We start from the raw sequence: 22,766 nt of genomic DNA on the forward strand, positions 1-22,766 counted from the left end.
ACAAAAGTACTTATTGCTATGATTTACCTCTAAATTACGGGATTGACTGTATCTTATATATTTTTACATGAACTGGTCTTTAAACTTTTTACACAGTGGCTTACACCTGTAATCCTCTCTTTTTTACTCAAAGAGAACTAGGTGGAAGTATTAATGTACCTAAGACAACAGGCCAATGGAATAGAAACAAACATACAAATATGGAAACTTTATATGTGACAGAGATGGTATTTAAGATCAATGAGGAAAAGATGAACTTTTTGATAAATGATACTGGGACAGCTGGTTATTTATATGGTGAAAATACAAAATTGGATTAAGAATAATTTTAGTCATTTCATTTAAGATATTCCCTGCCTGTTTTCATAATTATTTAGCAGTCTGAAAACTCAAAAGGAGTTATATTTTGGGTAATGTAGTCAGTAAACTATTCAGACTAATCTACCGGTTGAGAACAACTGAAAAATGCTGTACAAAAATTGGAAAAGTCTGAAAAGCATGAGAAAGGTGGTAAGATAGGATTTATCATGACAAAATCTACATGACAACTAGAATCTAGAGGGGAAAGCAGGACACAGAAGTTGCAACTGGGTGGTGGTTCACGCCTGCAATCCCAGCACTTTGGGAGGCTGAGGCAGGCAGATTGCTTGGGCTCAGGAGTTCAAGACCAGCCTGGGCAACATGGGGAAACGCCATATCTACAAAAAATTACCTGGGTGTGCTGGCACGTGCCTGTAGTCTTAGCTACTCAGGAGGCTGAGGTAGGAAGGTAGCCTGAACCTCAAAGGCAGAGGTCACAGTAGGCCAAGATCCTGCCACTGCACTCCAGCCTGGCCAACAGAGCCAAACCCTATCTCAGAACACAGAAGTTGATTTTGCCTCTGTGGACGTATGCCAATGAAGGAAACCTGGGTTTTATTGTTTTTATTTTTTTAGGGCCCACAAGTTCAGAGATTAAAATTTCTGTTCTGGCAAAGGTAGGGAGTCTAATAGGAAACCTTCCTCCATAAGGTTAGGACCTGAAAGGCCTACTTCCTTAGGTTAGGAATGACTAGAAGTAAATGTAAACCCACTTTTACCCTCTAACCCTCCAACACTTCCCCAGGAGATCTTAAGGGAAAAAAAAAATCCTTTGGTGTTGAACAGTGCATAGCAGGGAAGGTAAAGAAAAACCCCATCTCTGTGAAGTAACAAGCATGTGCTGGCAGTCTCTGTGAGTTTGTAACTCCAATTCATCTCACCTGGATGGTCCAAAAAACCCTATGCCTGGAACTGGATTAAAGAAGTCCTGGACTGATCCTAGGTGCCTGAAGAGTGCAAGTCCCCTCTGGAGGAAGGCACCATTATTTTAGGCATCAGAGAATCTAAAGAATATGTGCTCTCATAATACCCAAGCTCACCAGAAAATAGGGTGACATCAGCCAGAATCAGCAGGAATAGACCTATAGTGACTTCAGGTATCCTTCATTATCTACATTTTCATTTCGAACTCCAGGAACCAAAAAGATTTGGATGCATTAGGATTCCCACACTAAAAAAAATTTTGCCACATACTGTCCCAAAGTCAAGAACCTAATAGATTCAGATAATGAAACTCTTGAAATTCAATAAACAAAAGACAGACAACTGAATAGAAAAGTGGAGAAAAGACCTGGACAGATCCTTCACAGACAGGGATATGCAAAGGACAATAAACACAGGAAAAGTTGTGGATCAGGGATATGCACATTAAAGCCACAATTCGATACCACTCAATACCCCTAGAATGGCTGAATAAAACTAGACAATAGGAAGTATCGATGAGCTTGAGGATCAACTCAGCCTTTTATACACGGCTGCATTGCTGTGGAAATATGAACTGACACAATCCACTTTGGAAGACCCCTTGGCAGTATTTGCTAAGGGCAAAACGTATGACCTAGCAATTACATTAACAGTTATATCCTTAATAGAAATGCATGTGTATGTTCCCAAAAGATATGTGAAATAATACTTATTACTGTTTGTAATAGGCTCAGTTAGAAATAACTCAAATGTCCATCTGCAGTAGAATAGATTAATATACTGTGGTAAATTCATACAGTGGAATTCATACAGTGGAACACTACAGCAAAGAGAATAAACAAAATATAACTCTCTGAACAACATGAATGAATTTCACAAGCATACTGGTGAGGGAAAGAAAGCAAGTACATACTGAATGATTCCATTTATATAAAGTTCAAAAGTGGAAAAAATTCATATATGGTATTAGAACTCAAGGTGGTTTCCCCTTGTGGGTAAAGTTAGCAGTTAACAAGGGGATTTTTGAGGGGTTTGGAATTCTGTGGGTTTTTTTTTTTTTTTTTTTTTTTTTGGTTAATCTGGGTACTGGTTACTTAGGGGTATTAGCTTTGTGAAAATTCATTTCACTGTCTACTATAATTTGTATATTTCTCTGTATGCATGTTATACTTTAGTTAAATTTTGAAACTTTTATAAAAAGACATTAAAAAGGACATAAATCAATTGAAAAGTATACAAAATTAATCAATAGATTCAGTGCAGTTCCAGTGAAAATCCCAACAGGTTTTTGGTGGAACTAAAGAACTAAAATTAAAGGGCCCCCTTCAAATAGAGCTAGGTGGAAGCATTAATGCACCTAAGACAACAGGCCAATGGAATAGAAACAAACATACAAATATGGAAACTTTATATGTGACAGAGATGATATTTAAGATCAATGGGGAAAAGATGAACTTTTTGATAAATGATACTGGGACAATTGGCTATTTATATGGTGAAAATACAAAATTGGATATTTACATCATACCATACACCAAATAAATCATAGATGGGTTAAGATTTAAGAGTGGAAAGCAAAACTATGAGGCTTTGATAAAGTAATATAGAAAAATATTTCATGATTTTAGGTTTGGAAAAAATTTCTAAAATAAAACATAAAAAGCTTAGCCATAAAAGAAAAGTTTAAGAAATTAGATTCTAATAAAATAAAATTTGTATTCATTAAAAGTCATCAAAAAGAGAGTGAAAAGACAGATTACAGAATGGGAAAAGATTTTTCCAACACATAAAACTGACAAAGTAACAGTAATTAGGACATCTATAAATCAATATGAAAAAACAAACATATTTTTTAAAAAGGAAAAAGACTTGAACAGAAGCTTTATAAACTAGAATTTCCAAACAGCCAATAAATGTGTGAGAAAGTGTGCAATATCATTATTATTCATATGAAAAATACATTAAAACCTCAAGGAAATACCATTACCAACTTACTAAAATGGCTAAAACTAAAAGTGTCACAATACAAGTGTTAGCAAAGATGTAGAGCAATGAAAAGAATCCCAGTGTTAGTGTAAATTGGAAAACAATTGTTATAATATAATAAAATAAAAGGTGCACACATCCTATATCCCTGCACTTCCACTCCTAGATATGCCGTAGAGATACATACTTTTACACTTGTCCAACACAAGACATAGTAAGAACAGTTAAAACAGCATTACTTATTTTTCTTTTCTTTTCTTTGCCCCTTGAGTCATTAAAAACAGCATTATTTTTTATAGGCAAATCTAGAAATACCCCAAATGTCCATTGACAGCATGTGATATATTCATGCGGTGAAATACTATTTGGCAATGAAAATACAGGAACTCAGCTACACGTATGGAGAGTATGAATCTCATAAACATACTATATGGTGAATACCATTCAGATCTACTTTTCCAAGCCATTGCCCCCAGCTCCTGGGAGTTTTAGTTGTTAATGACTCAGAGCTGGTCCCTTTTCTGGAAAATTGCCTTTGGCTCAAGGGCTACCCCCGGAACATGTTGACCAAAGACTTAGTAACAGGCTATCACAAGTGTCTTGGTGGGACCAACACTGTGCTGCTATTTAAGCTCCAGAGCCCCTGCTTTGAGATCAGACAGAACTGACACCTCATCCTTGCCTCGCTTCTGTCTCTGCCCTGTCCTGCTGCTTTCACCACTTTTCTCCTGAAAGCAGGAGCTCCACAAGTCACATGAACCTGACTCTGTCCTAGACTGCATGTGAGGATCCAAGCTAAGACACATTACTAAGCTCGAGAAAAAGTGAGCTTTTTCTCATAAAATACATATATTATGATGCACACATGGGGGTAAGATAAAGAAAAAGCAAAGACATGATTTATTAAAAGGTGGAACAGGGTTTACCTTGGTGAGAGGGAGGGACTGTGATCAAGGAACAGGGGGCTTCTGGTCCTGGCAGTGTTCTGTTTCTTGACCTGTACAATGTCTACCTGGATATTCACTTTATAATTACTATTTAAACTGCATATGCATGTTGTATGCACAATTTAGTATGTATAATGCATACAAAAAGAAGAAAAATTTCCATGTGATCAGAGAGAGCTTTTGGTTTCAACTTAAATAAAAATGTTTCCTAACCAAAGAAAATAAACTGCAAATTTCTGCTTTCTTATATTTATTGAGATTTTTCTTATAGCCTAGTATATAATCAGAGCTTATAAATATTTCATGTATCATATTTGTCAATAAAATATGCTATGGATTCATATACAATGGGATATCCATTAATTTAATTATAATTCAGTGAATTATATTAGTTATCTATGACTGCTGAAAAAAATTACTCCAAAATGTAGCAGCATGAAACAACATTTTCTCACCTCACAATTTCTGTGGGTGAGGAATCTGGTTGCAGCTTAGTTGGGCCCCCTGGCTCAGGGTCCCTCATAAGGCTGCAGTCAAGATATCGGCTGGGGCTGCAGTTGGCTCAAAGCTGTACTTAGAAGGAAGGATCCACTTCCAAGAACACTCATGTGGTTGTTGGAGGATTTGGTTCCTCCTGGGTTGTTGGACTAAGGGCGTCTGTTCCTCGCTGGCTGCTGACCAGTGGCCTCCCTTCATTTTTTGCCATGTGAGCCTCTTCATAGTACAGCTCACAGCATGGCAGCTGGTTTCCATCAGAGCAAGCAAGCAACCAAGGCTTATTTGTAATCTGATCTCGGGTGTAACTTTCCAGATGTATTTCTGCTGTATTCCCCTCATTAGAAGCAAGTCTGTAGGTTCAGATCACACTTGCAGGGAAAGAATTACCCAATGGCATGAATACCAGGAAACAGGGAGACAGGGATCATTAGTAGCTCTCTTAGAAGCTGCCTACTGCAGTGGTACAACTCACTACCTGGCTTCTCTTGTGTTGTTTTGGAGATTCATTCATCATTATCAAATAATTAGAATCTTGATGGTACTCATCCTGAATGGCAGTGAAGTATTGAACGCGAGATTAAAATAACACCAAGACAAAAATATGCCAAATTGCAGGGTCTTTATTGCCAGCGGCCACAGAGGACTCACGTCTCTCCAACCCATGGCCGTGAACTCAGGGAGAGCAGGGTTTTTAAGCTGAAAAACCACATCCTGGTTTTAGGACCAAGAGGGTGAGGGGATGCAGGGCAGACAACTTTACAGAAGCAATTCTGGCAGTTACTGATAAGCAAAGGGTGAGCAATTCCGGCAGTTACTGATTAGCAAAGGCAAGCAGCTTTACGTAGTGGGCTTTTTTCAAAGCTAGCTGTTTTTATTTACAGAAGCCAAGGACAGCAGTTATTGCAAGGAGAATGGGGCAGCCGTTACAACTTTTGGGAAAACAGCTTTGTCTTGTATAAAATGGCGTTGCTCAGGTTCTAACTCTAGGCCAGCTATAGCACAGCAGTATACAGAGTCTTGACTACTTAAAGCAGCGTGATCACAACTCTACATTTAACAGTCAGAGATTCTGTCCTTATGATTTCGAGTTTGGGGCTTGGGTTTGAAACACTGTTCATTTTCTCTGCCCACAGTACTGTTTTACATATGGCAGGTATCTTCCACGTCACGCAAGCCTCTTGTTGACCCTCAGTTTGAGCTGCTTTGGAGGATCATTCCTTGTCTCTTGAGGTGCCTTCAGGGCCACCAAAGAATTGTAGGTCTGTATCACAGCCTATGCTGAAACACAGTCCAGCATAAACATATTCTGGGTGTTTGATAAAAATCTATCAGAGTTTTGAGCAATGTAGAAACAAAACTATAAATATATGTTTAAATATGTCTTTTTGTCTATTTGATCTACCTTGATTGATGGTGGGGCAAGAACGTCACCCATGACAGTAGTAACATTTTGATTTCTCATGTTTCTAATGCTTTTTCTTTTGTACTTTCATTGCCATGTTATTTGGTCAAAATAGCTCCATGATGTAAATTCACTACTAATGGTATCTCATAGCCAAATATTGACTTTTTCATTTTAAAAACAATTTCATAAATAGATTCTTATACAAAGAAGAAACATAGGTATAGAGCACCCAAATTACCAGTAAGGTGGACCCTAGCCCTTTATTCTGCATTGGGAAACAGAACAGGAAACAGGAAAAATGATTTCATCCTGCTCTTAACTCTTTCCACCCATGAGCCCAATTTTTCAAGTAGAGTTTCTATTCTTTTGTTGGTACCTTTGTTTTTGTTTTTTTTTTTTCCAATGTAGGAATCAAACTTTTCAGTCCAGCTTTGAGTTTGTTTGCAACTTCTTGGTCACAGCCCGGAGGAGGCGAGAAAGAATAAAAGCACCTTGATTTACACTCGCCCAGGTCTTCAGGTTCCTCATACTAACATACTTTACAAATGATTTTTCAAAGCAACCTTCTCTCCCATTTTCTTTCATCTTTTTATCTTGCTCTATTAACCACTTCAAAACTAGATGTCCTGCAGGATGTTCTGCAATGTGAAGCTCTCTGTCCTTGCCACCGGGTTGCAGTTCGCTGCTGCCAAGCAGCAATGGCATTCATGGCAAGCTGAACATCTCCAGTGGCAGATCCCAGAATGTCAGATAACAACACGTGCAGACTTACCTAGCACCACCTCTTGGGCATGTCCTTGCAGGTAGCTTAACAAAACTGGAGAAATGGATTCTAGGAGCTCATGCCTGCAGATTTCTATGTCTTCATTACTGTGTGCATTTCCATCTCCTTTTTGCACAAACTCAGTGATTTTTCATACTGGATGTACAGGATCTCTGGGGTTTAGTAAATACAACAGGACCTTTCTTCCATGTTTGTAATGTTCTCTGCTAGGCAATGAACTGCTAATTCCTGTTATGATGATTATCTGCTTCACAAGCTTAATATCATCAATACAATCAAATGTTGTCAGTAAAACCAAATGAGAATATTGGCCATCAGTCACTTTTTCAATATAAGTCTTCACTGTTTTCACAGTCACTTTCCTATTCTTGGGCATGCTGTGCCACAGGCAGTGCATGGCCACCCATGCCCTCGTGTGTGTGTGTTCTAGCTATACCACTGCTTTGTGGATGACTTCAGTCATTTCTGATCTGAGTTTGGGGGGTGCACAGGTAAATTTTTAAAAAGTCCAAGAATATGCACCAATGAATGCTTAATCGCAGCTTCTTTTTGGGCCACTGGAGTTAGAATATGTTTCATTTCATCCATATAAGCTCTTAATTTTTCTGGCTGTACCTCTAATACTTTGGAGTTTGGTGATCAGCTGACTTGTAAAGGTGAAATATATTCCCATAGAACTCTTCCATCAGCATGTTCGTCTGCTCCAAAGTGGCTTTTCCGTTATATGCATCCTCCACAATGGCTGATGCTTCTGCCTGCCACAGCATCTCCCTCATGGGGCCTTTAAAACTTCTCATTGTCTCCTCAATCTGTGGTTGACTTCCATACCCAAGACATTTCTTTACAATATTTCTGGAGTATTTGGCTTTACTTAATTCAACCAAATAATCTCCCAATTCTTCGAAAGCCTGTTTTGACTATTCTTCATTACCACACTGAATGTAACATTGCATTACATGAGTTTAATCATGTGCAAATACAATTGTTTGTTTGTTTGAGGCAGAGTCTTGCTTTGTTCCCCAGGCTGGAGTGCAGTGGCAGGATCTCAGCTCTCTGCACTTTCTATCTTCCAGGCTCAAGGATTCTGGTGCCTCAGCCTCCTGAGTAGCTGGGATTACAGGCATGTGCCAACATGCCCGACTAATAAATGCAACAGTTTTAATTTTCCCTTGAATCAACTTCTGCAAGTCATTCATTAACTTTACTCTTTTTTCTTTGTCACAGTCTTTTCTTCTTAAAGTCTTCCAAATGTGCTTTGCTCACACGACAGTGTCATAGTTTTATCACTGAGTTGCCTGCTTTGCTTCAGTTCTTCTTTTCGAAGTCATCCCATTTGGGTTTCTTGGCTGTTGTTTCACCACTTTTACCATCTGGCTGGAGTTTTCTCTTCTTGTTGAATTCCTTGGTGCCTTGTCCCATTGTTGCTTACTCTTCAACTGCTTCTCACCCTTTTCCCCTGGTTTTGGGACACTTTTCTCAAAGTTCTTAGATGCGATTTTAGATCCACCTTTCTTAGCAACTTTTCTTGGAAATGTCTTTGAAGAACCAGAATCTCAGGTGTTGACAAAATCTGTGTTCTTTTTCTGTGATGCCTTTGTACTCTTTCCTGTGAATTGTTGTTTCCCCTTTGACTTCCATTGTAGCAACTTGCACACATGGGTCGACCACATACTGACTTTTTAACCATAAAACTTATTGCCTTAAATGTTACTTAGCCTAATATTACTTTGTGTTCACATTTGAAGTATAGATCTTTGTTCCATTTTTATATTTAGCTCTTTGAGGGGAAGGAGGCTGTCATTTTTTTTTTTTTTGGATGTGCCAATTGTTAATCAAGGAAAGTGACTGGGACAAGTCTCATTCATTTCTGGAGCTTTACTTGCCAAAGTTAAGGACACACAACAGGGAAACAGGTCTATGCCTTTCTCTGAAGACGATTTTGAGGACTTCCATATTTAAAGGGGAAAGGGCAGGATATTGAGAAATACACAATATTTCTCAATATTGAGAGGAAGGAGAAAACAGTCATTCCTGCCTTTGTCTGGCTCAGTGAATTTGCATGTTTACAAAAGATTAATGTAGACAGTAGGGCAGAGGAAACAGTAATATATGCATATGTCTCAAGTGGGCAGAGGGATGATTTTGAGTTCTGTCCTGTGTCCCCGAACCTGTGAAGAAAAGCTTTCAATTCACATTGCCATGATGCACTTTGACAGAAATGCTTTAGGGTGAAGATCTTGGGGCCCACAAGGAATTTCCTTGTGGGCAAAATGTGAGGGAGGTATGCAACTTTTCATCTTTGTAGCCATCTTATTTAGGAACCAAAATGGGAAGCAGGTTTGCATGACCCAGTTCCCAGGTTGACTTTTCCTTTTGGCTTAGTGAGTTCTGGGCCCCAAGATTTATTTTACTTTCACATTCCTCCCTTTTTTAAAAAAACAAATTTTTTTTTGGAGAAAGTGTTTTAGAAGGAAAATGTGTCTCTGAGTCTCAGCTTGCTTTTTTCTTTTTCTTTTTGAGCTGGTCCCTCATTACTAGGATGGTTTATTCCAGAAATTCAGGTCCCACCTTGCTAAGAAGGTTCATTTCTAGGAGATCATGTCCCATGAAGATTAAAATAGGGAGAGGAAAGAAGGAAAAAGGAAATTAAAAACATAGGGACTAGATGAGATATACAGCAGCAAAGGGGAAAGCAAACCTGGAAGCTGGGTCAGGCTATGCTACTGCCTCCTCAGTTAGAGCAATTCTTTGGGCAATCATTACTTTAGCCCTTTCAGTTGAATGTTGTCTAATCTGCATATACCATAACAGCATTGTAAACAAAAACAGGACATAATACAAATTATTATTATTATTCCTATTAGAAGCAATAACTTCTGCCACCAATTTCCCTAGGATCTAAACCAGCCACTCAACTAATCCATTAATGAGGGTTTTGGATCTGACAGATTGGTTATCTGGGTTTTCATATCAGTCATAAGTCAGGTTATGCTATTTAATTTACCTGGAATATAAACACAACATTCAGTTTTTATGATGGTGCAGATTTCCCCTTGGGCTGTAGTGAGTACATCTAAGGCCCTATGGTTTTGCAGCAGAGCTTTTCTCATAAGTTAGACCTTATTTTTTAGCAAACAGATACCCATGCGGCTATCATTTAGAACCTTTTATGTGTAATTTATTAAGACCTCTATATGCCATATAACATCTGTAATACCTACTTGTGGTATGAAGTTTGAAGCTAAGTGATCATACCATTGGAACACAGAATGTGTCCAGCGAGACTGTAAATGAAAAAGGTTTGCTAGTTCTGGCAGGGTCCAAATTACTCGTCCTTGTGCCCAGGCATAACTTAGGGAACATTGTCCTAACCATCCTGCAGATAACCAAGGCCATAAGTTAGGGCCACATGGCCAATATGTCCCTTTTGGAGCTGGCCAATAAATACCTGGTTGCTGCCCCCAATCGGTGGCCTGCCAGTTAGTGTCTCATCATGTGATAATGTGGTCACAACGTTCTCCAGGTATCCACCCCATATCTCTTGTAGTGTTTGGCCATTGGTGCTTGGGGTGGTTTCTTTGTTCCAAGCATAAAGGAGCATTTTGGCTGAGTTAGCCAAATGAAGGCATGAGCCAGATAAACCCATCCCAATTTGCATTATCCCATTTTGAAAATGGGCTGTTTGGGGCATGGTTAGCACCTTCTCTTTTAGTTGGGGGGATGCTAAAGTGAGAGCTGGTGAGCTGGTCCTTTCCCCGGAAAATCTTTTCCCATGTCCCTGGTTTTAAGAATGTTTTTAATGGGCCAATTATATATATTTAGTCTTTTGTTATGCTTATCCAGCACTAAGGATACCAGATCGTTTCTGTGATGTAATAAATTTTGGCATTCTATCTAGTCCTGACCTTGGAAGGGGGATACCCACCATGGCAATCTGGAGCCACTGGAAAGAGGCATGAATCCACATATCAAGCAGGCATCCTTTTATAATCTGTCCGCATAGTCCGGAGCGCATCATAAAAACAGATTTGTCTTATGGGCAACAATAGGTGACAGTAGCAAGAAGGTGTATAGACATAGGGTAAATAGGAGCAAGGTTGTGAAATTCATTTTAAACTGCTAAAAAGACATTAAATCAGACAAGGCAAGTGCCCAGTTCTGCATAAGACAGCAGTTGCCAGTATCTCTAGGACAGTAATTGTAATAGCTATTATGCAATACACATAGGTGTTCTTTTGTATACAGGCCTGGTACTGTGTCTTGGGTTTAAGATGTCCACAACAGCTATCATCTGCTTCTAGTGCTGGATTGAAGGTCGATGTTTAGTGAACTGGAGGTGAAGGTCTTTGGTAGGAGTTACAGTCTATTTAGGAGGTTGGGCCTTTTTAAGATGAGAGATGTAAATCTATGAGTTTATACCCTCTGATTCTGCAGTACTACATGGATTAGTTAACAGTACTTGGTATGGCTCCTTCCACTGAGGTTGAAGGGAGTCCTTTATTAAATATCTTGTCCAATAGACAAAGTCTCCAGGCTGAAGATCGTTACCAGGAACCTTGTCTTCAGGGAGTAGACTATGAAAGGAGTTCTTTACCAAATCTTGGCTTTTGTAAAGATGATGAATGGGTCCCTTACAATATTGTGATATATGTCCCTTGAGAAAAGTTGGGTTGGTTATTTTGGTTCCCATACACATGGGCCTTCCTGTTATAATTTTATAAAGGGAAAGCTGATGCTTTCCAAGGTGGACCAGAGTGTAAGGAGTGCTTTAGGCCAATGGAGGTGATATCCATTTATGAACTTAGCCAATTGTGTTTTAATTATTCCATTGGTCCTTTCCAGCAGCCCTGAGGACTGGGGATGGTAGGCACACTGGAAATCTTGAAATATGGGCCAAATTTTACAAATATTTTTAAAAACTTGGCCAGTAAAATGAGTTCTCCTATCACTGTGACGTTCACAGTGGACTCCCCATAGTGGAATAATTTTTTCTAATAAGATTTTCCAACTTCTGCTGTTGCTTTCCTGCAGGGAAAAGCTTCAACCCAATGGGAAAACATGGAGACCATTACTAAAACATGTAACCTTGAGAGGATGGCAGCTGGATAAAATTAAGCTGCCATAATGACCCTAGGCCTCATGGAGGAGCTTCCCTGGATTATTCTTAGGACAAACAACACACTGGGAATAAACCTTTTGTGCCACTGTGAAGGATGATTTCCAGTAACATCATTTACACTAGGATATAATTTTATCTGGATTCCAATGTGTCAGATTATGAACATATTCCATAAGCGGCACCTGACATCCCATTAGAATAATGATTTATTATTAGGTCCATACAATATTTTAGTTTCAGGAGACAGGTATCCCCCTGTCTGTTTCCAAGTGGATTTCTCTTTTGTTGGGGCTATACTCTAGGTTTCCTTCAACATGTTTTTAAGTGTTTCAGGCTTTATGGCCTGAAATTTCTTGGATTGGGGCTTCTGGCTTTAATGTTGCTTTTTTAGCTGTAGTAATATCATATTGGTTCCCTCCATTTTTAGTGGTGTCCAATGTAGAGTGACCTGGGATTTTTTACAGTCTTCAAAAGTTTTGATTGAAAATAGTTTCTAACAGCTCTGATACTTGGTTGTCCATTCTTTATGGGTTGCCCTGAGGAGATTAAATTAAGTTGAGTGAGTGGCATCAAGGAGGGGAAGATGGTGAATGGGCACATGCAGGAGGAGGGAACAGATCTGGTCCAGGAAGTTTAGAGAGGTCGGGGTAAAGTGGGGGTGTAAGTGAAGGTGGGGAGGTGCCACGGGGACGTAAGGGATTCTGAGGATTTCTTTAAGAGAGATAGAACATCACAGAGTCCTTGGTTAGCATTTCTAAGTTGTTTGTTGGCTTCTTGTAAGGACATGATCTTCTCCCCATTTGCTACTCTCTAGGCACCATTGAAAGTAGCTCTCCCATTCTGCTTGTTTAGTTTTTGTGCCTGTGTTTCGCATGCTAGTTCACAGGTACACTAATTTGGGCATCTCAGAAGATCCCCATGTAGGCCACTGTAAGTATCTGCCCTGGTTATAGTGGTCCACTTGATTAAATATTTGCATGACAATTCACAATAAGTGTTTTTGCATATACAGGGCTGGAGTTTCTAAGGGTGGAACTTGGTGTTCCGCAGCTGTGGGGGTTTTAGCCAACTTAAGGCATCCTTCCACATAATTTAGTTTTCCTTCAGATTTGACCAAGTTGGAGGGTTTATTGGATCCAAAGTGTGCTGCGTGGGGACCTAGCTTTTCAGGGCCGTTACTTCCTGAACCGGTTTGGTCCACCCATATTGTGGCTACCTGGCACAGTGTGTCAGGGGCTCAAGGTGCAGGAGATCAGTTACGTATTTGCACCTGCGCTATGTATTCGCACCTGCTAGCTGGGATTACACCCTAAGTATGTTCTTCTAAGGGGAAATTCTACTCAGAGCCATTGCACACCTTAGGGAATGCTTCTTCCAGACACTCTCGTGAAATTCTCAGTTGCCTAAGAATGCCCGGAAAGGCTGAGAGGGGCAAGGTGCTCTTATTTCTTTGGAGAGGAAAATTCCATACTCATAAGCTAGAGGGTTTAGAGTTGGCCAAATACAATAAGAGAAGGACTGAAACATACAAAAAAAACCTAACAAGACAGGAACAAATAGACAAGACATCTAAGCAAAACAAACAACAATCACACAAATTATACAATTTCTGAGTGCTCTAAATGTAAGGAGAAATTAAGACCAGCTGGTTGTTAACAGTAACTTTAGTCATTAAAGAGAATTTGCCCTGTAATCCCAGCACTTTGGGAGGCCGAGGTGGGCGGATCACGAGGCCAAGAGATCGAGACCATCCTGGCCGACATGGTGAAACCCCGTCTCTACTAAAAATACAAAAAATTATTGGGCGTGGTGGCACGTGCCTGTGGTCCTAGCTACTCGGGAGGCTGAGGCGGAAGAATCGCTTGAACCCAGGAGGCGGAGGTTGCAGTGAGCCGAGATTGCTCAACTGCACTCCAGCCTGGCGACAGAGCAAGACTCCATCTCAAAAACAAAACAAAAAAAAAGAATTTGCAAGACAGAATCCCAACTCAGCTTCTTCCCTTACTAGTGATGAGGCTCAAGCTGAAGACTGTTCTCCACTGATGAAGAAGCAGACAAGCTTGCCTTCCTTGGAGGAAGCAAACAGAAACGCCCAGGAAAAAAAAAGGATATATATATATTTTTTAAACAGCAAATTAAACCTCAGACCCTCAAATTCCTGCAGGGAGGAGGTCCCAGACCTCAGCAAATTGTCCTATTGGTTTGGGCTATAAAGAGCCCAAGCTAGTACAAGTAGGAAAGCTGCTGCAGACCAGGACCACCGTCACTCAGGATCCCTCTGTGGTCAATCAAGGAAAATAACCCAGGTAAGTCTCAGTCATTTTTGGAGGTTTATTTGCCAAAGTTAAGGACACACACTTGGTAGATAGGTATATTCCTCTCTCCAAAAATGATTTTGAGGATTTCAATATTTAAAGAGGAAAGGGAAGGATACTGAGAAATTCATAATTTTTATGTGAGAGGGAGGTAGGGGAAAACAGTCACTCATGCCTTTGGCTCAGTGAATCTGCATTTTTACATAATGTAGATAATGTAGACAATAGAGCAGAGAAAACAATCCGATCTGCATTTGTCTCAGGTGGGCAGAGGGATGACTTTGAGTTCTTGCCTATGTCCCTACACCTGTGGAGAAAAGCTATCGATTCACATTGCCATGAAGAACTTTAACAGAAACAATTTAGAGTAAAGGTCTTGGGTCGCCAAGGAATTTCCTTGTGGGCAAAATGTGAGGGAGGTATGCAGCTTTTCATCCTTTAGCTGTCTTATTTAGGAACCAAAATGGGAGGCAGGTTGGTGTGACCCAGTTCCCAGCTTGACTTTTCCCTTTGGCCTAGTGAATTTGGGGTCCCAAGATTTATTTTGCTTTCACACAATTGTAATCAGTAAATCATTGTACTTTATCTTTTTAATCTAATTGGGAACTCTGGATTTTTTTAATTCAGGGGGAATAAAAAGTATTTTCTAAATTCATTATAAACTGTGTTTCATGACAGTTATTGTTTCCATATTCTATTTTGTAGTGATAAGAAATTGATGTTGGCAAGCTACCAACTTTGTTTGCCCAGGTGTTTATACAGTGCATTGCTAGACTAATCTAAAAACGTCAATTATCGCTGATTTGGGGCTTGTTTTAAAATCTGACTCATACTTTAGTACTTTCTAACATTTATACTACTTTGTATAATTTTTAACTTCTACAGTACTAGTTTGTCCTGTGTTTCCAAGTGCTTACTGAGTTTAAGATCATCATAAGACCCTATGAACTAGACTTAAAATACTTTCTTTTGAGCTTTGACTTGACTGTATTTTATTGTCTTCACTGGTTGAGGCATTTTAGTAGAAAAAAAAAAAAAAAAGCTTATATCTTCTCCCTATTTGTAACCAGAGCCTGATAGGTTCTAAATACCTTCATTGCAAATATTTTTAAGGTTAGACTTACTCCTGAGTTTGTGCAGTTTTTAAAAAAATATCTGGAAGACTAGAATGTTCACCTCACTGATATCAGGTGAGACCTGCTGATTCATTCCACTGAATTTGGCTATTGTGAAATGGTTGGGAGAGGAAGCCTAATTATAGTACCACCCATCCTATGCACTCATCTTTCCTCCACCTAGAGTCTGGGAACACCCAGGCCAGCAATCCTAGTCTCACTCAAGAAAATAATTAAAGAGCAGGCCACTCAACACTGTTCTAATAAGACAAAGTTGTTTTTACAATGTTAAGATTGCCTAATTAACAAACTTTTATGTTGTTAATTTCATTATGTATGGGTTGCTATTTCCTAGATGAAAACTGACACATACATGTTAATTTACATAATGTCTGTAACAGTAGGAAATAATATAGAGCAAAAATTTTTTCTCCTATCTGTACTATTTTCGACTTTGGATAGCCTAAGAGAAAAATCCTTACATGGTGATATGAGAACATTCTTCATCAGATACAGAGGAATCTTTAGCCAAGCCATACAGCAGCCTTTTATTGACTAGACATATGTTTTAGGATTATCATGAGAGAGAACACCTTTTATTCAATATAGCTGTGGTATATTTATAGCTCTTCTACAGTAAATGTTTGAACTACTAAGAGAAATGGAAAAAAAAAATAGATGACTAGTCCACAAGGATTTTAATGCCTGGAAAGAAAGATGAAACGTATAATATTTTCCTGAAAATATACGAGTCAAATTATGAAAGTTTGAAAATAGCTTTACATATTTCAGTGGAAATTTCTCTCCCATAGAGAGGCTAGAAAATATTAATCCCTAATGAAAGCTCACTTTAGATACAATCGTTGACAATATTTTCATAAATGAAGGCTCTTTAGTTTATCTTCTTTCACAAGGGAACAACATCAGGCTTAGTGCCCAGTAAGTGTTTGCAGAAGGCCAAAGAAATATCACTGCTGAGGTAGCATCTTTACCTCCAGATGAGCAAGACCAGTCTTATCAATGCTATCAGAGCCTCAAACTTGGGAAAGAATCAGCAATGGCTGCCACTGTTGAAAGATATTTAAAAGCTGTAACTTCCCTAAGAACATTACAGATAAAAACACTGAGGAAGTTCAGGTGTGAGAGAGTATCTGCACCTCAAAGGATCTGAGAATCAGAGGTCAGAGAAACAGTCTATCACATATTTTCTTGTCTTTTTTTGGTATTTTCTTTATTTGTTTTGGGTAGAGCAGTGGTTCTCAAACATTAACATGCATGAGAATCACCTGGAGGGCATGTTAAAGCCCTGATTGCTGGCCCCGCCCAAGGGATTCTGATTCAGCAGGTCTGAGGTGGAGCTGAAGAATTTGCATTTGTAGTAAGTGTCAGGTGATGTTACTGCGGCTTGTCCAGGACTACTGATGATTTTCTGCAAGAGAATGCTAGAATGGAATTACTGGAACAACAGAAAATAACCCTTTAGGCTCTTGATACGCTGTTGGGTTTCGATCAAGAAAGGGTATACACATTTATGAGCTCGCCAGGAGAACATGAATGTTCCTCTCTGAATAACCTCTGTTATTCAGAGTCATAGTTTGTTTTGTTTTGTTTTGTTAGGTCCTATATAATTTGATTTTATTTTCGCATTTCTTTGATTAGGCTGAATATTTTTCTACATTTATTAACCACATGTATTGTCTCTTATGTAAACTTTCTCTTTGTGTTCTTTTCAGTTTTCAATCAGAGTCAAAATTCCTACTCATTTTCAATACTTGACTTTCAATGCATCTTATTCCTGTGAAGTTCTCCTGACAACCCTATACGTGGCTCCTAGTTTGGGCCTCCTCTTCTAATAATAAATGCCCACTCACAATACTATGGAGGATTTCTATACTGTATCCTAATTGTTTACACTCCTCTCTCCCTAGTGGACAACGAGCAACTCATGAACCATGACTGAGTCTTATTTTTATTCTTTTCCTCAGCATCTAACCAACTAGCACAAGGTCTAGCACAAGGTCTCCATCAATTTTTTAATGAATTAATGAATAAATATATGAACATCACTGAAGAGTTGGTTTTAACTCAACAGGGACTTCATCTAGATGATGTAGCTACATTTTGTATAAAACAAAAAGGAGCACTAAGTCCTTAGCTAAGTCTATGAAAGCTTGTTTAAAGTAACATAAGTGTTAATTAGACAGTATATAAAAATTCACACTATGGAACTGCTAGACAATGAAATATTGCAACTGCTTAAAAAAGAAAACCAAGCCCTTTTCTTTCATTCAAAGAAAAGTAATTGCCTTGACAAAATATTACAAAATTATATTTATTGATTCATCTGGAGACTTTTCAAATTAACTGGACAATTATCGTAACACACCTCCCCAAAAATGTTCTTCCTCTGACAATAAAACACACATGTACTTACACGTAGAAGATACAAACCAAAGTGAAATTTCAAAAACAACTACATTTTTTTCATCATGTTATTGTCAAATTATACCTCTTGTATTCCTAATTTGCCTTTTTCACAGTTTTGCTATACCAAAAAAATTATATACATGTATCCAGCTTTATACTATCTCTGAGATACTAGAAAAACCAGAGTTGAAACAAATGAGGTTGCCGCTAAGTTGAAAATAGGTAAACATGAGTACTCTTGTCTTTGGAAGGGACTTCCGGCTAGAAGTCTTGAGACTATGCAAATGTAGCAGGCTTTGCATCTCGGAGTCCCAGAGAGAGTGTCGGATCCAAAGGAACTCCAGAGGTGCTGAAACCCCTCTAACCTCTCCGATCTGTTCTTTTACCAAAGGCGAAAGCTCTTACCTGCAAGCTGGGTTTAGAGTCTCCATTTCAGTTGCAGCCGCGTTTCCTCCACTTTTCTCTTTAGGTCATCATGTTGCTGACCCTTGTAAACTTTTAAATTGCTATTAAAGTGCTCAGTTGTGCTCTTTTGCAGCTATATCCTGCTCCAGTTTTGAAAGTGTAATTTGAAGTAGATCTTGGAACCTAAGGTCTTACTGTCTCCACAAAGCAGAATATGGCTGTAATAAGTAGCTGTTAAGGTAGATGTTATGGCCATTGTCATCTTCAACTGAGGCTGACCAAGTCCTGTGTGGGCTTTTCGCTGTGCCAGATGCCCCACTGCGCCACACAGTCAAACAGTGAACGTGACTCTACAGTAAGTCACATACTGATTTTCAAAGAAGCATAAATCCTTCCACCCAGGAATCCATCGATAGGATAAACCTTTTATAAAATGAAGGTTCTAAAAACTGAAAGAACATTTTGTAACCCACCCCCAAAGTTTGATTCCTACTGACAGCCTTGACTCAATACAAAAGAAACTGGACTTCAAAAGATAAAAATGAATTTTTGCTTCTTTGGGTTGTGGGCTATAGTCATATCTTGCTCTGTGTCTAGTTATAGCTTTAGGTCTCCTCATGAGGCAGCAAGTATTCCCGGATCGTGGCTGGGGAAGCCCCTTCAGCTGCCTGACGTGGTCATATTTCCCACCTCATTTCTCTGAGGAACATCATAATTCAGGCTATGCTTAGATCAATTGGCAAAGAGATGAACTAAATAGGGGCATTGATGATATAAGCTCAATGAATGAGGTTTCACCAAAAATGAATAGGGTAAGAAATTGTCCTTTTTAAGAACGCCCCCATCACATAATCATAAACGGTGGTGTTTCTACTATATTTTAAAAGACCCATACATCTCAACACCTCTCTAAAAAAATTAGGGCCACCAAGTACAAATGTAGGGACAATTAATACCATTGCTTTTTACGACTTTTAACATTGGTTACAATATATGAAATTTTAGTTGCTGTTAATAACAAAATGAAAATGCACTGAAGGGGTTCCTGACTATTGAATGACAAATCATTGTTAAGATATATCAAATACTTTTGAAAATACATATACATGCTTTTGTTATGGGAGTTAACTTTTAAGGATTTAAATTGTAAGATTTTTTTTTAAATCATGGTTCTTTGACTGAAAATGTGCCATATTCCTCAGCTTACCACGGAGTGAAAAGCACTGTCACAGGCTGGATTCCATGTTAGTGGAATTGCTGCACCAGTTCCTGTACTTAAGAGGTCTTACGAAAATCTTGTGAAAAAACATCCGAAATACTGGAGCTCTGAAAATGATAAAAATCCAAGGGTCCACAATTGAAATCACAGATAGAAAACGCAAGGCCTGGAGGTCTTCTGCTTCTTCAGAGGTCCTGTTTTTCTCCTTGACATCCTTAAATGCTCCATAGTAAGCACGATACTGTTTTGAAGAAAAACATTCCATTATGATGTGGAAAAGTTAATGATAGCAATCAATTCACTTACTTCATCTCAGTTTCTGTAAGAACATGGCAGCTGAGCTTGGAATACTCACTTTTGGTACATGTACAAACAGCTAAGGCCACTGCAGCTGATGGGTGCAAGTGGGGAGCTGGGAAGATGGGGGGCAGACCTGGGAGGTGGGGTGTAGTACTGGCCGGAGACCCTGTATGATTAAGTTCCTGAAGGCTATTTTACCTGCCTGGCTCAAGTTTCTAGGTCCCTGCCAGGCCATGAAGATCTACTGCATCTTTTACAAACAGGGTCTCTTTCCAGCTAGCATCCTGAGACATACTTTCTCCAGTTCTCCTTTCTCTCTTCTCCCTGCTTCCTATCCTCTCCTATTAGTTCTCTCAGAAATAAATCATACCTGTGAAATGTCACATGTATGGAGACACCAATAAAATGGAAGCTTCTAATCAATGTGAAGAGACAGGATATCTGACAATGAAAAGACATGAGATGACTTGGAAAAAAGGACTGTTCAACCAGTGTAAATTGCTCTACTTATTCTTAGCACAGATTGTTACCTTTTCATGGTTGACATCCTTTTTTTTTTCAATCTAGAAGGCAAAATATGTGCAAAAATATTAAGGCTGCCTTTCCTAGCTCCAACCAACTCCTATTGTCTTGATCTTCCCTGAGGTCTCAGTAGCCTCCTTGGAGCCCTGCAAAATGCCTCAAACAACAGCTTTTCCTTCCATTCAGCCAACACTGATCTCTAGATCAGCACAACCATTGCTTCCCACTCTGCCTAAGGCTGGCCACCTTTTTCTTTTTTTTCTATTACATTCTCCATGCCTACTATGATTCTAAATCCATAATAGGATAAATGGATTCTAATGGAACAGGAAGTGTGCAAACTCAACATTAGTAAGAAGGGATATGGGTAAGAGACTGGACTTTGAGGTAATCAGAGAGCATCTGCTGGAGAAGATGCATTTTCCCCATAATCATTTCCTTACGGTTCTACTCTCTTCTCTATAGAGCATTTCAGCAGGCTCAGCCACTCCAATCTAGTGTACTTAGGAAGACACCTTACGTTGGACTCAGCTGTTATTTCAATCTGGATGCCCTTGCCGGTCTGAAGTCAGGCAAGGAGGAGGCAGCGGGGGAATCTTAACAAACAACAGCTTACCCATAACATAAATATTGTCTTTCATTAAGCTTGATGAAAAGTTTGTTGGAGTATGATTTTTAAAATTCACTTTAATGCTAAATACTTAACTAGATTGAATTTTCAAACTTCCAGTTTGATACCATAGGAAGAAACTATAAGTAAAGAGAATATGGAATGAGCTTTAGAGGCAGCTTGCAGTGCCTTCTCTAAGGCACGTAGCATTTTCAGGCCGGGCATGGTGGCTCACACCTGTAATCCCAGCACTCTGGGGGGCTGAGGCTGGCAGATATTTGAGGTCAGGAGTTCGAGACCAGCCTGGCCAACATGGTGAAACACTGTATCTACTAAAAATACAAAAATTAGTCAGGCATGGTGGTGGGTGCCTGTAATCCCAGCTACTCTGGAGGCTGAGGCAGGAATGCTTGAATGTGGGAGGCAAAGGTTGCAGTGAGTCTAGATTGTGCCATTGCACTGCAGCCTGGGAGTCGAGCAAAACACTGTCTCAAAAAAAAAACAAAAACATATTTTCACCCGAATTATTTTTACCTTAGAAAATCACAGTGTCCTGGGGGTTGGTGGGGGAGCAGGGATGGATGAGAGAGGGTATGCATGTATATATTAGGTGTTATGAGTGAGAGGTCTGTAAGCCAGGTAGATAAGTATAAGCTATTTAATTGCTTGTCAGAATCCATGGAGTCAGAGAAGAGATAGAGAACACCCTGAGTGCATGAGAGAGCTCTCGTGCCTATGCCATTTTGGGGGGCAGAAAGAATGGGTGAGATGCTCCTTATAAAGGAGGCTGTGGGAAGCCTCTAAGGGACAACAGGCAAGGGATGGGCCCAGGGAAAAGGGTCTGAGGGGATTTAAAGGGATAGAGCAGAGGGAGAGGTCTGCTTTGTTACAATGCGTAGACTGGATAGAAGAGGGTATCAGAAGCCGGAGAGGGCTGCCCAGCAGGATGTCCAGTTGCAGAGCTAACAACATTGTCTCAATGCCTCCCAAGTCCATTAGAGGGCGTTCTTCTCACACTGATTCATTGAGCACTTTAAAAATACCCATGTCTTTTTTTTCGTTGTTGTTAAGACAGAGTCTCACTCTATCACCCAGGCTGGAGTGCAGTGGCAGGATCTTGCCTCTTTGCAGCCTTGACCTCCTGGGCTCAAGCAATCCTCCCACTTCAGCCAAGTAGCTGGCACTACAGGCACATGTCACCATGCCTGGCTAATTATTATTATTATTTATTATAGAGGCAGGGTCTCACCGTGTTGCCTACGCTGGTCTCAAACTCTTGGGCTTAAATAGTCCTCCTGATTTGGCCTCCCAAAGTGCTGGGATTACAAGTGTGAGCCACCATGCCCCAATGAACAATACATTTCTAATACTAATCAACTGACTTGAAAGTCAAAATAACCTAGTGGAACTGACATGGATAAATACTGCCTCGAAAATAAAATTATTTATTTTAATTATACCAGTATTATTCAGTTGTCTAGATCCTAACTAATCAAGCATTCTCAAATGGTTGGAATTATATTTTGCCACACTCCACTTTGAGGAGAAAGGGGCAAATGGAAAACAAACTCATGTGAAGCGTTTTCTTTTTAAGCCAACTTAATCATGTAACATACTGTCACCCATGTCTCCCCTTTCAGATACAGATACAATTGCTAGGTCCATTCCTTAGAAGAGTGTAAAGTCTCTAATACCTATTAAATGTGTCTTTGTGTTTTCTAGACCTTTTAAGGTAGTAGGTTGAGACTACACACACGAGTTTTCAGAGTGTTTTCAGTACTTTTGTGCTCCTAACAGGATTTTTCCATTTTACTTTCTTTTTTTTTTTTT

The 22,766-nt window shown here is 39.4% G+C and overlaps 1 protein-coding gene and 1 pseudogene across 2 annotated transcripts in view; both read right to left on the reverse strand.

Moving 5' to 3' along the window:
- Positions 1-4,601: 4,601 nt before the first annotated feature.
- Positions 4,602-13,792, reverse strand: LOC108291933 (annotated as a pseudogene).
- Positions 13,793-15,981: 2,189 nt separating this feature from the next.
- Positions 15,982-22,766, reverse strand: part of PTGDR (prostaglandin D2 receptor) — a 10,718-nt gene continuing 3,933 nt past the window's right edge. The window contains exons 2-3 of one of the 2 annotated variants that reach the window (XR_005197418.1): positions 18,286-19,745; positions 15,982-16,882 (exon numbers count right to left, since the gene is read on the reverse strand). Coding sequence is in view for 1 of the 2 variants with exons in the window: in XM_017512414.2 (XP_017367903.1) it covers positions 19,512-19,745 (234 nt within the window). In the remaining variant the exon portion in view is untranslated. Of the gene's footprint in view, positions 19,746-22,766 lie in introns of both variants that reach the window. The other variant, XM_017512414.2, reaches the window with a different exon arrangement.

The sequence above is a fragment of the Cebus imitator genome, unplaced genomic scaffold (assembly GCF_001604975.1).
Source record: "Cebus imitator isolate Cc_AM_T3 unplaced genomic scaffold, Cebus_imitator-1.0 Scaffold472, whole genome shotgun sequence".
NCBI lineage: Eukaryota > Metazoa > Chordata > Mammalia > Primates > Cebidae > Cebus > Cebus imitator.